Here is a 19,913-nt window from a genome sequence, read left to right as displayed (position 1 = left end):
ATAGTAGTCGACTTATTCCTCTGTTGTGGTATTTTGTGTTGAAGTCAAGTAGTGTTGGGAGGGATGGTTCCACATTAGGTTTTAATGATCAATATGAACCAGTTTTGTCTGTAATTGCACAAATAAAAATCCTATTACCGCTTTGTAAGTTGCTATGATGTCAATTTAGTTAAATTTATGTACGTAAAAGCAATGTGATAGACACATTTGAGAGACTGGAAACAAATTAAAGCAAGTCTTCCACTATTGGTCTACAAGAAATTAGAATTACAGCACTATTAATCCACATCAATGCTTCACTTGAACAGGTTTGTTGTATCTAACCCTGATGTATTGCAGTTCAGAAACTTACGCAGTTTATTTTTTATTTTCTTTCACATTACTAAAACAGATGTCAGTAAAGATTAACTCATAATCTACATGCATAAGCACATACATTATAAAAGGTAGTGAGAAATACTATCATAACTAAAAAAGTAACTATTTTTAAGCAAATTATATTATATAAAAACTATTTTTACAAATTCTGCCAAGAGTACAGTCTGTACAATGATACAAAAGCAACACCATTCAGGTAAATGTCAAGCATGTATTTATTTTCATTTTACTTCATGCTTTACATTGAACCCAACAAGAATTCAGTTCTACCTAAAAGGTAAGGGTTTCTTTATCTGCCTTTCTGAGTAAGATCTGTGGCAATAAGCAATGTACTTTCTCTAAATATCTTAAGGAGTTTCAGGGTATTTTACAAAAGTAAAAAACACATGGCAAGAAGAAAATATAATAAATAGCACATTGGAGTGTTCTTGGTCCAAGTCTAACTTTTTCATATTTTTGATGTCAATTTACTACTCATGAAAGGTGTCAGATTAAGACCCCTCTGGCTGAAGTTATCTATAGAGCCACAGACACACAGTGCGTCAGCAGCAGCATTGTCAAATTTCCCCTTAAAATCAATTTCTCCTCTCAAGCTGATTAGAGTTTATACACTGCTAAAGAAATGAGCGGTTTTTCTTCTTTTTACCTTTATTAAAAAAAAAAAAAAATTAACAACCAGGAAAAATAAGGGAAAGTGATTTTCATAGTGGAAGGAGTCCTCTTTCTAGCACTAAGGGGGCTTCAAATCACATATATCTGTGAAATAAATACTCAAGCAATCATACCTGAGCAACTGTGTGATTTTGAAGTCAGGCACTTGCCCTTAAATTGTCAGCCTCCCATGGTACATTCTCTCACTGTTTTTTTATTGCAAATCTCAGTCTCCAGTGTCCCCAGTTAGCAAGTACCAATTCTCCAGGGAGAACCAGAAGCTAAAAGGTACAATTCCACATACGGACAAGCCCAAAAATCTACACTGAAGTGAATGCTTGTTGATTCAACCATTACTTGCTCCCAGGTAATTAATCTCATCTTCAGCGGGAAGTTAACACCTAATGACCCAAGGGGGAAATAAGAAACAACTTTTACAAGCTATGCTCTGTTCATACCACACCTCACAGGCAACAAAAAGTAGTACAGCAAAAGGCCTTTGGTTCACCCAAATTGACACAACCAGGTCTTTCACGTGCTGTCACAAACCATCTATTCTGCCACGCACAAATCTTCAGGAGTATTCACGAAGCATATTATAGAGAAAAATAAAATGCCGTCTGTGATCTCCCAGTATAAGGATTTTAGTATTTGCAACACATAGCTGTGCCAACCTAAGAGTTCTCCTTACAGGAGTACCTTTCTGTTTAATTAATTAATAATTAATTAGAAAGGAAAATAATTAATTAAGGAAGAAGCAAAAAACCTTCTTAAAAATTCCATCAAATAAGCACCAGACTGAAGCACCACAGCTTTGTGCACAGTTTCATTTTTGCCACGGCCAAGCAAAAACAAAGCTGAGAACATTTTCTGCTTTACACCTGCCCGACATTTAACTAGGGTTTTTATCATCTGTGGTATGGTACTGCACAAAGAATTTCAGCAAGGCCATGGCTCCTTTTTTCTAAATATTATACCAACACACTTGGACATGATCTCTGACTGTGTAAACTCAATTTTTAATATTTGGCTTTATTACTTTAATTTCCACATTTGAAGTTCGGCAGAGGAGTGTTTCATGGATCAGAACTTATATCACTTTTCATATGCACTATTAAAAGGGAAACATAGGTTACTGGTGCTTGCAGTGGGGTTTGCCTTGAATTTAGAGCTAATATCTGAAGTTTCCTAACCTTTAGGGATATTCCATGATGTATCTCACCACAGAAACTGAAGCCAGCTGTAACCTATGAAGATAAATAAAAGCCACATGCATCAAATGCAGAATATATTAGAGTTGATTTGCCTCTTCATTTCAATAGTTAGCAGTTTGGGCAAATCTCAGACATTTTCCGGTATCAAAAGGAACTTCTGCATGTTTGGTTCAGGTCCCTCAGAACCTCTTTGGGCAACTTGTTCTTGAGTTTCATGGGGAAAAATCTAGGAAGAAACTAAGGAAGATCTTGACTGATCAGACTTTCAACAGTGCCACAGATAGCTACGCATAGAAGTGTATTCACAGAATGGTTTGGGTTAGAAGGGACCTTAAAGATCATCTAGTTCCAATTTGCCTGCTGTGGCCCTCCCACTTGCTCAGAGCTCCATCCAACCTGGCCTTAAGCACATCCAGGGATGGGGCATTTGCAACTTCTCTGGGCAACTGGTTCCACTCCCTCACCACCTTCACAGTAAAGAATTTTTTTCCTAATATCTAGACCTACTCTCTTTCCATTTAAGGCCATTCCCCCTTGTCCAGTCAGTACGTGCTCTTGTAAAAGGTCCCTCTCCATCTTTCTTGTAGGCTCTCTTCTGGTATTGAAAGGCCACAATTAGGTCACCTCAAAGCCTTTTCTTCTCCAGGCTGGACAAACACAAATATTTTAGCCTTTCCTCACAGGAGATGTGCTCCATCCTTCTGAGCAGCTTTGTGGCCTCCTCTGGACTCACTCCAACAGGTCCATGTCCTTCCTGTGCTGGGGACCCCAGAGCTGGATGCAGCACTGCAGGTGGGGTCTCACCAGAGCGGAGCAGAGGGGCAGAATCCCCTCCCTCACCCTGCTGGCCACGCTGCTTTGGATGCAGCCCAGGACACATTTGGCTCTCTGGGCTGTGAGTGCACAGTGCTGGGTCATGTCCAGCCTCTCATCTACCAGCACCCCCAAGTCCTTCTGGGCAGGGCTGCTCTCAATCTGTTTCTCCCCCAGCCCATGTTTATAGCAGGGGTTGCCCTGACCCAGGCGCATCACCCTGCACTTGTTCTTGTATTATGGATGGCAAACACATTCAGAAGTATTTTAACATAATACAATATAATGACTAAGTAAAAAGCAAGACTCATGGTTCTGTCACCTAGCATGTGTTCAGGCTTCCTGGAGGGGATTAAGGGTGACCTAGATAACCGTACTAGGAATTTTAAGAGACTGTTGATGCACTCAACAAAGATATGTTAGCCAAGATGTGATGCCATGGAACCATGTCTGTGACTACTGTTATAGCTGAGCTGACTAAGTACACCATGTAGTCTTTTGGGCTGACTTAGTCTTTAGGGCTATGTGCATTGTATTCATTGTGAGATGATGACACTACAGTATTTGAAAACCAAGCCATCTGAGAGCGAAAAAATGTGTTTAGGTACCTGCCTTTAGATATCTGTATTTGAAATAAGATGGTTTAACATAAACAGACAAGCAATCCTCAGGCTAAAGGAAACAGATTAGAAAATAATCTGTTAGAATGGAAATGCTCTAACAGACTACATTGCATACCTCTAATATGTTATCCCAATTTTTTTAATGGCCTGGACAGAATCAAGGGAGGGCTGGGATGCTGTCTGCCACCAAACCAGGAGGAATTTTGTCTTCTCTCTACCTGGCACACTCTGTGATAGATTAAAAATAATTCTGCTTGTGCCTCTGGAGATAGCCTAACACAAATATAGAATCTTTCTCTCAATAACAGGAGTACCACCTTAGATTGAAAATAATAATAACTTTCCATCTGATCAAATCAATTTTCAAATGCCAGCTTATTTTCCATTTAAAGATGTTATTTAAAGTTATAAGCAAACTGACAACCCCATGTTTCTGCTAAATATAATATAAAAGATTTTTCATCCTTCAAAAAATATGTGATCAAATATTCTAAGCAAAAATATGTTTAGAAGGTCTTATAGTCAGGATATAGCTTCATACGTAAAATTCATTATTAGTTAGGGACACATAAGTATTTATTTTTGGGGTTTTTTTAGAAAAGTCAGTAGTTTAAACTAACATTACTGTTTATCCCTGTTAGATGTTAATCTTAGTATTCCAACATTTAAAAGGCTATCAGGTCTTCTGACATTTTAATACAAATACAGCCTGTGGCTGTGACAGCATTTGCCATAGATATATTTTGCCATGATATTTATGTTTCTCTAGTATGTTTCTCTAAATGCATTAAAAAAATCTTCACAGTTTCTCTTAACAGATTCCACATGGAGAAGAGTAGATTAGGAAACAGGTTTCATCAGGATAGCACTGATGCTTATCTGCAACTTTCTGCTCTTCAGGGCTTCTAAAAATTCCATTTCAGCAACTGCCTGAATTTCTAACGGTGTCCTATCAAAACTTTCTTATATTTATTTGGCATAATAGTGGAGACTATTAAATTAGATCTATAAGAGAGTTTAGGTTTACTACAGCAAAAGAAATATTTTTCTGTATCCATACCCTTTCAGTCAGGGGCCCTCAATGTATAGGTCAGCAATGCCCATTAAGTGCTGAGACAAAATGATTTGGGTGGGAGTTATGGCACCTCGTTCTCTCAACACACCCATAAGGGTGATATTAGCTGTTGCAAGTGAATGGAGCAATCTTTTTAAAATAAAGGTATGGGAGACAGGGACTCAGAGACATAGCATCCAGGCAGGGTAAGGCATGATGAAATTAACAAGTGTCACACAGGAAATTCCAGGAGGAAAATGAGATTTTTTTTTTTCCCCCTCGCTACCCCGACCATGGAAGGAAAGTTTAAAAACACAAAAAAGAAGAAGGAAATAAAACTGTTTCTAGTAATAAATTACCTGGAGAATCAGGAGAATTAAAAGCCAGTGTATATGACACCAGTAACCTTGAGATATTTTTAAGGAGACAGCAAGATACCAGGCAAAAATCCTTCCAGATAGGATAAGTCAGGGAGTCACTAGACAGAAAACAACATTCCCCAAAGACTTACAAACACTAGCCCAAACTTTTGCACTGATTAATATATCAAACCACTTTGTTATGTTTAAATAGGCCTGCACAGTATCTGATATTCTAGCAGCAGCCTAGCAACAAAAAACGTCAGGTCACAGACCATTCTAATCACTTTTCGTATTTTTTTAAATGTTTTCATAAATATAAAAAAGTATAATGTCATGTAAACTAAATTGGTTTAATAAAATAATGTAATTCAATAGAAGTACTTAAAAAAAAAAACCAAAACAAAAAGACAAAATATCCAGGCCTATAAGCCCATTAACCTAGTAAATCTTTCTATGATGCAAGTTGCCAGTAAAGATCTTATGAAGTAGACACAAAAAAGGAAAACAGCATTAAACATCAAACTCAAAAACTGTTTCATATCATCCTTCATTAATATTCAGTTTAGGGTCATGGAAGTAAGTTGCCTCTTGGGGGGAAAAAGCAGTGACAGATTTCATAAAGCAAATAATTCTTGCATGTCCTAACAGAGTGGGTGTATGCTAGAATTTATTCTTCTTCAATTGTAGTTGCTATATACAAATCATTTACTTTAAGATGTATGCACTAAATCCATGGTTAGCTGAAAATGTTGCTCAGTAGAGCAGGTGGAAGGGACTTGGGAATGTGGTAAGGCTTGCAAATTTTTCACAGAATAATCTCACCAGAAAATGCACGTCAGGATGAACAGAAATTTTGAGCAGATGGCTCCCACATAATTTCAGCTAGGTGGAGCTGCATATGATTTCCTTATATCTATCTAGTCATTAAATGTTACTATAGGCCTGCCTGATGGTTGGTATTTCCAAAGGCACCCAAGAGTATCAAACATCTGAAGTCTCGCACAGCTTGAAAAAGTTAATTATCTAACTCACTTGTGCTTCTTTCACAATGACTTTTGGCTCAATATTACAGCAAAATATTCTGAAATGCTGAGAGCTTGTTTTACTATGAAAGCTACTATGAAAGCTAAATCCATTGTGCTGTACCAACTTCCTTCCTTTAATACCAAGTGGAACCATGTAAATTCTCTTCATGTAAACAAAGAGAATATATTGCTCAAGAAGTAGTTTATGCCTCAGTTCCCAGAGAAATGTAAAGTTCATTTTACAGTTAACTCAGTGGATTCCTGCTTATTTCACCAAAAACAGGAAGAAAATCAGAAATATTAAAATTATTTTAAAAAATGGTTTAAAGCCAGTACATAAGTAGATAAATTAAATTCCTTTCCAAAAATCATTATTCACAGTGAAAACTATGTACTCACTTAATATCTTTTCAGTAATAAAAATAATACCAAAGCAGATGTTATGCATAATATGCTCTAAGTTTAATTAAAACTAAAAGAAAAACAACAGTAATATCAGAAATACATAATTGCTTTCAATTGTAGCAGCAGCCACTTGGTTGAGGTCTAAATTTTCTGTAATAAAGCAAAATCTGCTTTCATTTACATCTTTGCAGCTCCACTGATGTTCACTGAGGCTGAAGATGAGAGTCAGGTACAGAATATAATTTGGAGGTCATGTGCAGAGATTCTACACTCCACCTTTCCCATGTTTTTTTTTTTTTTACTCATAACTGCTATAATCTTTTTGGATTTTTGTAAAGCTTTTCATACTGTCTGATATCCTTCTGGACAAAATGTGCAGTCCACAGCCGGATAAACACATTATGTGATAAGTGAGCAACTGGCTCATCGGTCAGGCATAAAGCATTGCAGTGAATGGGGTGACATCAGACTGGTGACCTGTCCCTAGTGGGGTTCTGCTGGGCTCCATTATAGGCCCTGTTCTCTTCAACATCTTCATAAATGACTTGGGCACAGGACTGGAAGGGACACTGAGCAAGTTCACAGATGATACAAAACAGGGGAGCTGTTGACTCCCTCTAAGGCAGGGACGTCCTGCAGAGAGACCTGGACAAATCAGATGGCTGGGCATTCATCAACTTCATTCATATGAAGTTTATCAGAGTAAAGTGCCAGATTCTGCACCTGGGATGGGGCAAACCTGGATGTACGGACAGACTGAGCAATGAGATGCTGGAAAGCAGTGCTGCAGAAAGAGACCTGGGGGTCCTGGTCAATGGCAAGTTGAACATGAGTCAGCAGTGCCCTGGTAGCCAGGAGGGCCATCTGTGTCCTGGGGGGCATCAGGCACAGCAGCAGCAGCCAGGCAAGGGAGGGGATTGCCCTGCTCTGCACTGGTGCAGCTTCACCTCGAGTGCTGGGGGCAGTTTTGGGTGCTACAATACAAGAAAGATATAAAGGTATTAGAGAGTGTCCAAAGGAGAGCAACCAAGATGGTGAAGAGCCTTGAGGGGAAGCATTATGAGGAGTGGCTGAGGTCACCTGGTCTGTTCAGAATGGAAAAGACTAAGGGGAGCCCTCATCACAGTCTCCAACTTCCTTGTGAGGGAAAGAGGAGGGCAGACACTGATCTCTGCTCTGTGGTGCCCAGTGACAGGACCCCAGGGGATAGACTAAAGTTGTGTCAGGGTAGGTTTAGGTTGGATATTAGAAAAAAGGTAGTCAGGCACTGGAACAGGCTCCCCAGGGAAGTGGTCTCAGCACCAGCCCTTACAGAGTTCAAGAAGTGTTTGGACAACACTCTGTGGCACATGGTGTGACTCTTGGGGATGGTGCTGTGCAGGGTGAGGAGTCGGACTTGATGACCCTTGTGGGTGACTTCCAGCTCAGTTTATTCAGTGATTTTGTAGTTTGATATCCCCAAGAATAAAGTGAGATGGATGAGAGTTGATATCATGTTCTACTAGAGTAATCAAATTTTAGAAGACAGTACTTCATAAGATCTCTTTAATTCTAGCAAGGATCTTCCAATTCCCTTTAGGAAAGATTTCAGTGTTAAAGGTGTTGAGCCTCTGCCACTGATGCATATCATTTCAGTCTCAATATTTTCAGAAGATGTCAGCATTTTTTTATACCTATAGAGCATATTTGCATTATGCTTAGCATGAGACATTTATATAATCTATATCTGAGTTAGGAAATAGAAACAGTATTATATGTAGAATCATGTCTGGTATGTATTCATTAGGCAAATAGACAGATAGCATTGATACAGAAACCAAAATGAGCATCTATACCAAAACAAAGATTTTTTTGTGTACATGAAATACCCAGTGGACTGATGTATAAAGGGAAACCTCATGACCTATCAAAATTAGAATCTCAGACTACAACAGTGAAAGTAGAAGAGGTGATCAAAATTCTCTAGTTGCTAGGCATTTTATGGAAAGAGGCCACATTCACTCATCTTATTAAAATTCATGAAAATTGAAAATATCCAAAAGCCCAGGAGGGGTGGGGTCACAAAATCTATTTCACAGAACTGGGAAGCTTACTCTAAATTCACCTTGAAAGCACTTTCCCCATCACAGACTTTCTGAGAGCCTTTTGATTTCTCTCCTACTTAGGAGGTAATTATAGAACTTCTTTTCCTCCCTGAATAGAGCATACAGAAAGAGTTCACTTCAGCCTTTTATGCAGATTGTAATGGTTTGTTCCTGACTAGATCTTTGTTGCAAATTATTTCTCTTTTGCTCTCTCCAATTCATCTAGTTAGCTTTATTTTTATTTCCCTTTATTTTTCACATCTCGTCCTCTGTGTCATTTGATATCATAACTACTTTTGTATTAAATCTTGTTGAACTTTGCACTTCTCTTTTCCTCTTTAAATTTATTTTTGCCTTTAATTTTAAATTTACTGTTGCCAGAAAACAATGACATTCAGGCATAGGGATGATGGAAGAGGGATGGTAAACAAAGGCTGTGTAGTGTATTTCTCTTGTGGATAAATCTCTTAAAAGGTACAAATCCAAAGGTAAAGAATAAGTTCTTTTTAGAAAGATTTCTAAGGGCGCCAGAATCATGTGAGATTTTTAAGATCACCACAGTCATTTCAGTCAGGAAGAATCCAAGTTTATGAGTTTAAAGTGCCTATGATAGATGCTTGGCTTATGTGGTCTAGTCTGGTCCTAACAGCTACCACTGCTTTTTATTTCTTGTACAAATTGACACTCAGCAGAGGAGTTGCTGGGAAATTCTACACCATCCTGTTTTCACATTGGGGAAGTCAGTCTCCTTGTAACACTACTACTACAATAGGACCACAGAATTTCTCCCTGCTCAGACACTTCCCTTGTTTTCAGAACATATAAAGGTTAATATTTATTAATAATTAATAAACAGTGTTTTCAAGATAAACCCAAAGCTTAAGCATCATTTAACCACTGAAGCAATGCTATTTTAGGCAAACCAGAATTAGAATAAAGAACAGTGGTCTTTTTATTTTTTTGGTAACAGCCCACTTTTATTCTTAAAAAGAAAGCAGGGATAAGGTAGCATTTTTTTTTTTAAACTGCTTTTCTGATATTGGGTAAGAATTGTAGGACATGAGCAGTATTCCAGCAACCAGCTTATGAGAGTATATCCCAAAGGCATAGCATTCCAAATAAAAGCAGCAGACCTGCATGGCTCATCACACTCTCTTGCATGTGATGTCAATGGTGAATAACAGACCAATAGTATTCCCCTGAATCCATCATGCATACATAAGTGCTAATGAAGAGAAACAGGAAATGTTTTTTCATGGAGAAACTATCAATATTTTTGTATTAAATGATGGTATAAGAATAAAGACTTGCTACAAATCCCTCACTCAGAAAGTTGGTCTGCTTTGGAAATGAGCAATCACAGCTGTAACTAAATCAACCAAACTAGGCATCACCAAAAGTTATTAGGAGCATATTTTTCCTCAGCCTAACTGTTCTGCTTTATATATTATTCACTCAGCCAGCTGCAAAGCTCTCTCCCACTCTTGGTGATTTCAACAGTAGTTGTTGGAGAAGCTTTTATACACTTAGAGTAGGTATATAAAAATATTTATAGCATTTAGTGTTTACACTACGTGGCCTTAAACGAGAAATTTTTATATTTATCCAGCTTAAGCATAAGTTGTCCCCTACCCTGCTGAAGAACATTCATATCCAAAAATCTAAGGAATGTAAGCCAAAAATCCAATCTTTTTTCTCTTCATGGTTGTCTCTCCCCAGCTTTAAGTTCTCCCTCTTTCAGAATCCTATCTGGCACATGGAAGAGATTTTTTCAATAAATCAATACCGTAATAAAAAATGACTGTTTCTATGCACTCCACATATTAACTGAGTTTCTCTTATACAGATAAAATCATTCACCTTATGCTCTATACTTGACATTCATTTTTAATAACAGACCTTAATAAAAGAAGCATCTGGCAAAAATGTGAATCTAAAATATCACTATGTTAAATCTTGTCTGCTTTGGCATAATAGCTAATCACTTAATTTGGTTTCAGAAAGAATGATAACATTTTGCTGTTTTCAAACTATACTTTTGAAAAAGAACACCATCTGAAAGAAATGCTATGAGTATAAGGAATGTTAAAGTAATAGCTATCATTTTTTTATCAGCAAAATAGAAGGCTACTGTTTTCAGCAAGAATGAAATTAGCAGTTTATCCATGAAAAAATGTAAAAACCAAAGACAAACTATATGCTTTTTCCTAAAATCATTATAGCATAAATATCCCTTGTCATGGTTTAACCCCAGCCAGCAGCTAAGCACCACACAGCTGTCCACTCACTCTCCCACAGTGGGATGAGGGAGAGAACAGGAAAAGTGAGAAAACGCATGGGTTGAGATACAGCCAGTTTCATAGGTAAAGCAAAAACCACACTCAAGCAAAGCAATAAAGGAATTCATTCACCACTTCTCATGAGCAGGCAGGTGTTTGGCCATCCCAAGGAAAACAGGACTCTATCACATGGAATGGTGACTTGGGACAACAAATGTCATCACTCCAAACATGACCTCTTACTCCTTCCCCCAGTATTATATGCTGAGGATGACTCCAGTGGTCAGTTGAAATCAGCTGTCCTGGCTGTGTCCCCTCCCAGTTTCTTGTGCACCCACAGCCTACTTGCTGGAGAAGGTTGACAAATAGAAAAGGCCTTCAGGCTGTACAAGCACTGCTTGGCAGTAAGGAAAACATTCTTGAGTTAACAACACTCTTCCCAGCAAAAATCCAAACCACATCCCTATATTAGCTACTGTGAAGAAAATTCTATCCCAGCCAAAGCAAACACATCCCTGTAGCACCTGTATGGAAAATAATGCATACCCGACAAAACTGCTCACCAGCACGTGTACAAACAAAGAACAAATTACCCTCCAAAATTTTAACAGGAGAATTTTCAAAACCAATATTTTGTCTCACTCCATGACATTAGTTGAAAGAGGAGGCAAAGCATAAGACTCATTGAACAATACCCGCAACCAAAAAAATATCTGCATATTCTGCTAAATACCGTCACCCCAAAATGGGCTTTGCTAATTTGGGGATAGCCCTCCTTACAGAAGCTGCAACTTGAATCACAGTGTTTTGAGCAAAGCTCTGTTCTTTTTTGATATAAACAACGCTGAAGAGTTGCACAAGGTTCCAAAAAATACAGTCAATCAACATCATTACAGCATATGCCTCCACTTCATACCAACTACTTACCCAGATGTTTCCATCTTGGTGGTATGGTTTCCAGTTTCTCCCTGTATCACTGTAGAGCATCCGATACTGAGTTACCCAGTCAGAGCTGCTGTACCTGCCTTGAGTTGCAATAGCACTGATCTGCTTCCTGTTCCCAAAATCCACTTGCAGCCACTGGTAATGATCACTGTCTGATGGAGACCAACCTCCTGCACCTGTTGTGTTGTAACAGAAGAGAGATTTAGATCTCGGGCAGTTGCTTTGATGAGAATTCATTGTGAAGATGCTGATTGCTGGAAGTCAGCCCAGCTGAGAGGAACAGAATAGCAAAAAAATTTGAACACATATGAAAGAAATATGAGTTCCTACTTTCAAAAGAATGCAGAACAAACTTTAGCACAGGCTTTAAGTACATTAACTCTGTTGCCCCAATCCTATTTTGATATTTACAAAATTACAATGACTTAGTGGGATGCCTGCTAACCAATCAATGCCTTCATAATGCCTTAATTACAGTTTATTACTTTTGGCCAAATTATAATTGTTCAAGGGTTGACCAATTTGCCATGAAGTCCTTTGTCAGAGTAAGGCACAAATCAATAAAAAGTTTTGCATTTTCTATGCCTTTTCAATAACATTTCAAGTTGAAGAGATAATATAGAAAAAAAAAGCAAGGAAATAAGAGCTAGATCTCTACTTTTCTATGTTTCACTATCATGTCCAAACTGAAAGATCTACCAGACGAATTTAGAAAGGAGCAGGTACTTCAGGGCTAGATCCAGTTTTGATCTGCTCATTGTAAAATCTGTCACAGATTACTTTGGCAGATGCCTTACACAAGTGTTATTGCTCTTTATGGGTCTATGAATTAACTTGACAGTAATACTGTTAATATTCTTCTCAGCCACTAGACTACATTAAACTGTTCTAAATAAAGAAGGCCAGTGATGCATAGATAAATATAGTATTGAGACATTAATGCAATTTCTTATTCTGAAATAAAAATATTAAGGGGAAAACTGTATTAGGATTCTTCAGAGAATAATAAAATTTCTCAGATAGATATTAAAATGATATATCTATTATAATGGTAAGTATTAGGAAATAAATGAAATAAAAAACCTCATCTATCAAAACAAAGAAAAAGTGGAATATTATTCCCTTTATCATCATAACAGACATTAATACACAGAAAACAAAATGTTTACAGACTTGATGTGATTTACAGGGGTTTTATTTTGCTTTTAGCTTTGAACCAAATAAATGTCTTGGCACACCACCAAATCATGTAGTCTAGTCCATGGGCCAATTTTCCTTGCTTTTAATTTCACTTATACGCTTCAATTCACATCAAAAGCCTTGCCTGCTTGCCAAACAAGAAACTTTGCTATACTGCATCTTATATACTCCCATCATTAGGCGGCAGCATTGCCTCAGTCTTAAGCAACCCTAAAACTCATTCAGCTGCTACAGGCGTTAACCTTTGTGGGTCATTGGACATTATAATGTTGTCATATCAACAGGATGATCTGATGCCTTAAGTGGTTGCCTTTCATTGTAATTAAGAGTGTAGCACTACACCAATGACAACTAATTTGTTAAAATTTTCAAGATTTGCAATAGATGCTTTCTCACTGCTCTACCCAGCAAAGTAAACGGGATACTTTAGCTGTAGGGAATAGTTAAATGCTCTTTAAAACAAACTCAAAAAACCACCCTTACTGAAAAGCACTTGCAGCAAAAAAATTCCCGCACATTCCCAAATGCAAACTACCTCTAGTTTTGCAGAGAAAGGTACCTGATCACTCAAAACAAAATAGAGCTTCTTCATAACTACTATGCATGGAGATTGGAACAGTCAGCTCTACATACTTCTTGTAATAGCAGAGATGATGTTTTCTCTCCCTATCCTAAGATCCTCATCAAACTGACGTATCTGAGACTGATGGAACACAAAAAAAATTTGCCACTGTACAAAAGCCATCTTTGTAAAAAAAACTTTGGTGGCTACAGAAAAAAAATAAGGTTCAAATGTGAGCATTTTTTAAAAGCATTTATGAAAGACAAAGTTAAAGAGTCAATCACTAAAATTTCCCTCATCAGTGCAATTGTTGAGAAAGTATGACATACTATAGTGCTATGAAGGTTAAAATAGATGTTATGGTTTTTACACTTTTTACTTATGCAGGAGATTTACATTAATCCAGGAGATTTTTGTTAAGCACATTTAAAGGAAAAGACTTTGAAGCATAACAAAATATAATTTCTTTATTTAGTACATTCATGTTACTGAGACAGGATTTTGTCTTTCTGTATTTCTGTTGTTAAACATTCACTGTAAATTGCAACTAGGTTTTGAAGAGTCTTCACCTACAAATCCTTGGAAAAGTTTGTAAAAATTGAGTGCTAGCACTCCTTTTCTTGGTTATTTATTTTTATGTAAGAAAAGTTGGAAAGCATTTTTCACATCATGCTTAAGAAAAGTTAGAGAGATGTGACACAGTAGTCACATCTAGGCCATGAGATGGAAACACTGGCATTGCAAGACAGACTGCCCTAGAACCATTTCTAACAAGCAAGAGACAAGACTTCTTGTCAATGTTGCAAAGAGCAGCAAACAATATTATCCCATATCTCAGTTTTAGATTTGCCTTCTGGCTCTTCCAAGCAAGTAAAGGAATAAATAGTCGAAAGGATGAAGGAGAAACATGCTGCATTACAGTTAAATGTGCTGCTGAGCAGACCAGCATAGTAAGGGAATGGTGGTTAATCTGAGTGCACAGGGCAGTCCTCAGCCAGTCACCAGAAGCAGCCTGTGAGTATCAGTTAAAATTGTCCTCTTCCATTTTGATTCACCAAGATATGTAATTTGGGGGAGAGGACTACTTTGTTAATTTTGTTGCCGATACATGTAACCTCTAGTGGTTCAAGGATCCCTTTTATTTTTATTATGGTTTTTTTCAGATGCATGCTCTAAATAGATTATGAAAATGTTGTATTACATACAAATTTCCCCACAGTGCAATCCTGAAACAGCCCAAATTCACTGGAGGAATTTAAGTGCATTTGTGTCTCCATTCAATCTAAGCAGGTACAAAAACCTCATTTCCCCATAAATGTGCACATGCTTACAATTCCACATATCATGAAATATTTTGTTGAATAAATCCCAGCTTCTTCACCAGAATTCAGAAGCTGGTGTGATACTGGATTCGGAAAAGAGGAGTTACTGATAAATAATATATTTTGCCTTTTTAAAGGAGTGAGGAATTTGGAAATCAAACCTAATTTCCACAATATGTCATTATTTTTTAAATAAACAGAATTTTATGGCCAATACCTTATGAAAGGATAATGAATTATCTTTAGGGAAGGATCAAAATGACAGCAGTTAATAGTTTTCAGGGAACTTTACGTCATACTGAAACTACAGTGGTGTATTAAATCTGTTGAGTAATTTCTATTCAGTACTATTATTCACACCTTGGTGTAAACTGTTCATTTTTAATAGCTATAGGCTATATCCTGAATTTTATTACATTTATTATTTGCACTTTTTATTACAGTAGAAAAATAGGCACTGGATACATGTTTTTTCATTCAATGCTCCCTTTAATTCATGTACTGCCTTTTAATGACAAATAGCACAATATACTACGAAATCAATAAGAGTTAAAATTAGAAGTAGATTAGAGCTTAAAAAATTGTTTTAAAGATACTAAACAGATGCATATAATACACTTGGCTTTCCTTAAAAAAGGTAAGGAGCACTTATGGAGTTTTTTGGTAGTAAAGATACAATAAATTCAATTACATACAATATCTCTTCCTATTTTTATTTTTATGCTATCCTAGAATTTAATGTGATTAAACATATTCAACCAGTCATCAGCCAAAATAATTGACCCAGTGACATGAACCAAAAGAGTCACTGGATGCTCTGATTTATACCATATAGCACTTAACACTACACACAGGACAACTCATTTCACCTTGAGCAAGAATGACTGTACATGAATTTTTGTTAATAGAGAACTCCAAGTTCAACAAGAGTAAAGTCAGCACTGAGCATGTGGCCCAAGTATCTTTGAGGACCCAAGAAACTTTCTTGTGCATAAAAGCCTATAATTCTCAATCAACAAAGCCAGCAAGAGCATACCTGTGGTAAAAGTCAGCTATGAAAGATTTCATAGAACTTTATTTTCAAAACAAGTAATTGGATCTGCTCCTACTGCAGACTGACCAAACTACTGAAACAAACACTCATGATACGTCTTATTATGCAGGAGACGTAAAACTGTATTCAGAATGCTAAGAACTTGTAAAAGTGGAAATTGTTAATGATTTTGCACCAAATAAAAACAATTGCTAACAAACAGTATTAGCTTCATTACAAGACTTGAAGTTCAAAGACTTAATTTTTTTAAATTAGGAATATTCCAATGTGTTTCATGTTTTTATTGCATTTTATTCCACAGGTTCATTCTGTGGAACAGCAAGCAGCATGAAAAACATAGTCTATCTCTGAATGACACATGTAAAAGATAGCACAATCTATTTCTAGGAGTATAAAGAATTTATGTCAACATGGGCCTATTTTTTCATGTAAAATTTCTTCTTTTTAATTAATTACACATTTCAGCTCCCTATTCAAAGTTGGGGACTGACTTACCTCCCCTGGGAGTGACTTACCTCCCCTTTACTGCACAAAAAGACAGCCAATATGATGAGTTAGACTTACTTTCTTATCATTCCCCGTGATGAATTGTCAGTAAGCAGCAAAGCTGGGATAGGCTCACAGATTTTATACTTTGATACGAACTGTCACAGGCTATTGAGTTTACAGATCTATGAGAAGGGGGACACTGATGAGTTTTGAAAATGTCTGTTCCATTTCAGTTAGAAATCATTCTTTTGAAAATTTCGAACTTCCATTTTCATTCATGATGAAAACTGGAAACATTAATTTGCACTGGAAGAATCCATTCTTGTTTTAGTCTCACTTGTTTATCACTCCCTACTTCAAATCACAAAATTAAAAATATCAGTACTGCAGTAAGTCTAGTATCCTACTCTTTTCAAATCAGTAATAAAAAAGTTTCAATGACATGAATTAAAAGTAAGAGAATCCTTACTCAGAAATTTCATTAGACAGCAAATCATAGATGTGGGATGTAAGTTTTGTTGTAATAATTCAGGGGATTATTTTATCTAATCCTAGAATAATTCTATAGCCTTTCAGCAAGGAAACAAAAAATATGCTTTTTTTAATGATTATGTAATAATAGCCTGAAACATTCCTAGAGTTTGAATCTTCTTATTTGTATGGGAAAACCACAACATAATCTTTCAATGAGAAATAACACTTTCTAGGTCACTGCAATAGCATGAAATCAATACTGTTTGATACCTTGCTATTTTCCAAGACATTGCTTGTCATTCCGCTACATAAAAGATAAATCAAGACAAAAAAGAAATTTTTGAAACACTGAGATCATTCATTTACTGCACTTCAGAGAAAATATAGGCAGCCAGTTTCTACAGCACCCTAGAAAGCAATATAAGAGACCCAAACTTCTAAATGGCATAAATATACCCGCACTGTTTGTCACCATCGCAGTTAAGTAGGACGTCAATGGAGGTTTTCATTTTTGCCTTGTCTTCCTCTGTCCATTTTATAATGCAGTGTAGATAAAGACATTACTCAAAGAAAATAAAATGCTTCCAGCTGTGAGAACCCCAACACAGGAAGGATGTGGAGCTATTGGAATAAATTCAGAGGAAGTCACAAGATGCTCAGAGGGCTGGAGCACATCTCCTATGAAGACAGGCTGAGAAAGCTGGGATTGTTCAGCCTTGAAAAGAGAAGACTTTGGGGTGAATTAATTGTCATCTTCTAGTGCCTGAAGGGAGCCTACAAGAAAGATAGAGAGGGACTTTTTCCTAAGGGTGTGTAGTGACAGGACAAGGGGGAATGGCTTCAAACTGAAAGAGAGTATATTTAGGTTAGACATTAGGAAGAAATTCTTTACACCTAAGCTGGTGAGACACTGCAATGAGTTGCCCAGAGAAGCTGTGGATTCCCAATTCCTGTCAGTGTTCAAGGTCAGGTTGAACGGGGCTTTCTGGTCTGGTAGAAGGTGTTGAAACTAGATAACCTTTAAGGTCCCTTCCAATACCAGAACATTACAGTGGGTCTTGCCACACTGAGAAAAGTTATGCTTATACAGAAATCTTGGATGATTGAAGACTTTGCACTTCAACCTGCTTTGAGGGAGGGTCGCATTTACCATGTATTTAGTAGAGTCCTCCAACAAAGAAGCTCCAGTCCTCATACAGGGCTTCACTTCTAATTGAAGCAATCTTTCCCTGATACTGGCATGGACAAACATTTATTTCCTTATCATAAACAGCATGTATTTGTTTATTTCTTGTATCCATCTGCTGTTCTAGCTAAATTTGGATTTATAATCCATTCCCTATCTTCAGGGTAGGGATTTTCTTTTGCATTTTTGAAAAGCTCTTCTTTTTAGCACATAACAGTAGGGATGCATTTGCAGACATGACCATGTAAAATACCGATTGTGGGCAAATAATGAACATTCTGCTTCAGAAGAAGAAAAAGTTGATATTTAGAATGTAAAAAATACTGAGAAAATAGTAGCATGAGAGACTAAGAGAACAAAAATGAAGACTAGATATCTTCTTCTCTAGAATTCACTGTTAGAATTTACCCCAAATCAAACCATATTTACTAGAAACTGGCAAATTAGATCCAACCTTTGACCTACTTCTCCATGAGTTTCAACAGCTTTCTAGAAGTGCAGCAAAAATTAAGAGCCAGTAAGCTCTGAAGCTCTAAGTTCCCTATAAAATACATCTAATAAAACTCATTTTGCAGGAGTAGAAGATTGGAAAGATCCAATATTCATTCCTCAAATGAGCCTTCCTTCATAGCAGCTGAAAGATGCAAGCCTATAAAGGGGGTATGCTTTTCATTTCTTTAAACTACCTAAAAACAACTTTTTTCCTATTTTGGTGGAGAAGAGTAAGGATCAGACCTTATTCACTTTAGCAAATACTTTTTGGACATTGTTAGACTAATTTTAGAAGACTTGCCTTCTAGTAAAATAATAGACAGGGTGTCTGTGTGAAAACCCTAATTATATTTCTTAAAATTATTTTATTTTCATTTAAAAACCTGAAAGTTAAAAGTAGAAATAACCCAAGGGACAGCAGTACTTATCAGGATACAGCCCACATAGGTCTTTTTTAAAAGAGCATTAAAATCACTATATTATTTTTTAAATCCCAATAGATCTTTCTTACAGTAAATGCAATTAAAATAAATCCCTTGACGTAGTGTCTGCTTCTTAATACCCACTGCCTCCTAGTATATCTTAACTGAGCACACACCACATATGAACAGGGAATGAACAGTCAATCTGCCCTAAGGAACAGTAGTGATATCTAACAAAAATTGATGCAAAAGAGATCTCATTGTTGTCATTCGCAGTTGTCAGACTCAAAGTAGGGGAAAAAAAGTCATAAACCTAAGGAGTCTCATATCCTGAATTCACTGTTGGGGAACAAACACTTTGCAGCTTTGGTTATTTTAATGAACACATCACTTTAAACTATGCCTTTCCCATCTGTTCTGCTTTCTAATTACATATGCAAAAAGAAGCTCATTCACAACTGCATCCTAATGGAATCTTAAACAAAACTTGGACGAGATTTAAATATTCTGTGCACATAATCTGTATTCAAGGCATCAAGCAGCTTCTTCTCCATGAGGTGTTCTTGTTTTCTGGGCGGAAAGTTGAGGCAAGCCAACAGATCGCTGGACCCTGCCACACAAATCCCTTGCATACAAAATAACCACAGTGGCACACAAAAGATGAGGTAGAGAGTAGAGAGATATCACTTTCCTCACATCACCTTTGCAAGTATCATGACACAAATCTCTCCTTGTATGTTTATGCATTGCGGCACTGGGGTTTTCCTGACAACTCAGGTCATATCCCTGGAAAGAACTAGCAAGTGTATAGTTAATGCATAGCAGATACTACCTCGGCAGTGTCTCTGCTGAGTAATCAAGCCCTGATTAGCAGATTCT

At 37.0% G+C, this 19,913-nt stretch overlaps 1 protein-coding gene across 1 annotated transcript in view; it reads right to left on the bottom strand.

Annotated features, from left to right (window-relative positions):
* CNTNAP2 (contactin associated protein 2) overlaps nt 1-19,913 on the bottom strand; it is a 1,037,874-nt gene that overhangs the window by 662,867 nt on the left and 355,094 nt on the right. Inside the window, exon 3 of the mRNA XM_032104142.1 lies at nt 11,816-12,009. Within this exon, the coding sequence (XP_031960033.1) occupies nt 11,816-12,009 (194 nt within the window). The remainder of the gene's footprint in view (nt 1-11,815; nt 12,010-19,913) is intronic.

This window comes from Corvus moneduloides, chromosome 1, assembly GCF_009650955.1.
Source record: "Corvus moneduloides isolate bCorMon1 chromosome 1, bCorMon1.pri, whole genome shotgun sequence".
Taxonomy (NCBI): Eukaryota; Metazoa; Chordata; class Aves; order Passeriformes; family Corvidae; genus Corvus; species Corvus moneduloides.
The sequence above is the reverse complement of the archived record's forward strand: the minus strand, read 5'-3'. Positions and strand labels throughout refer to the sequence as shown.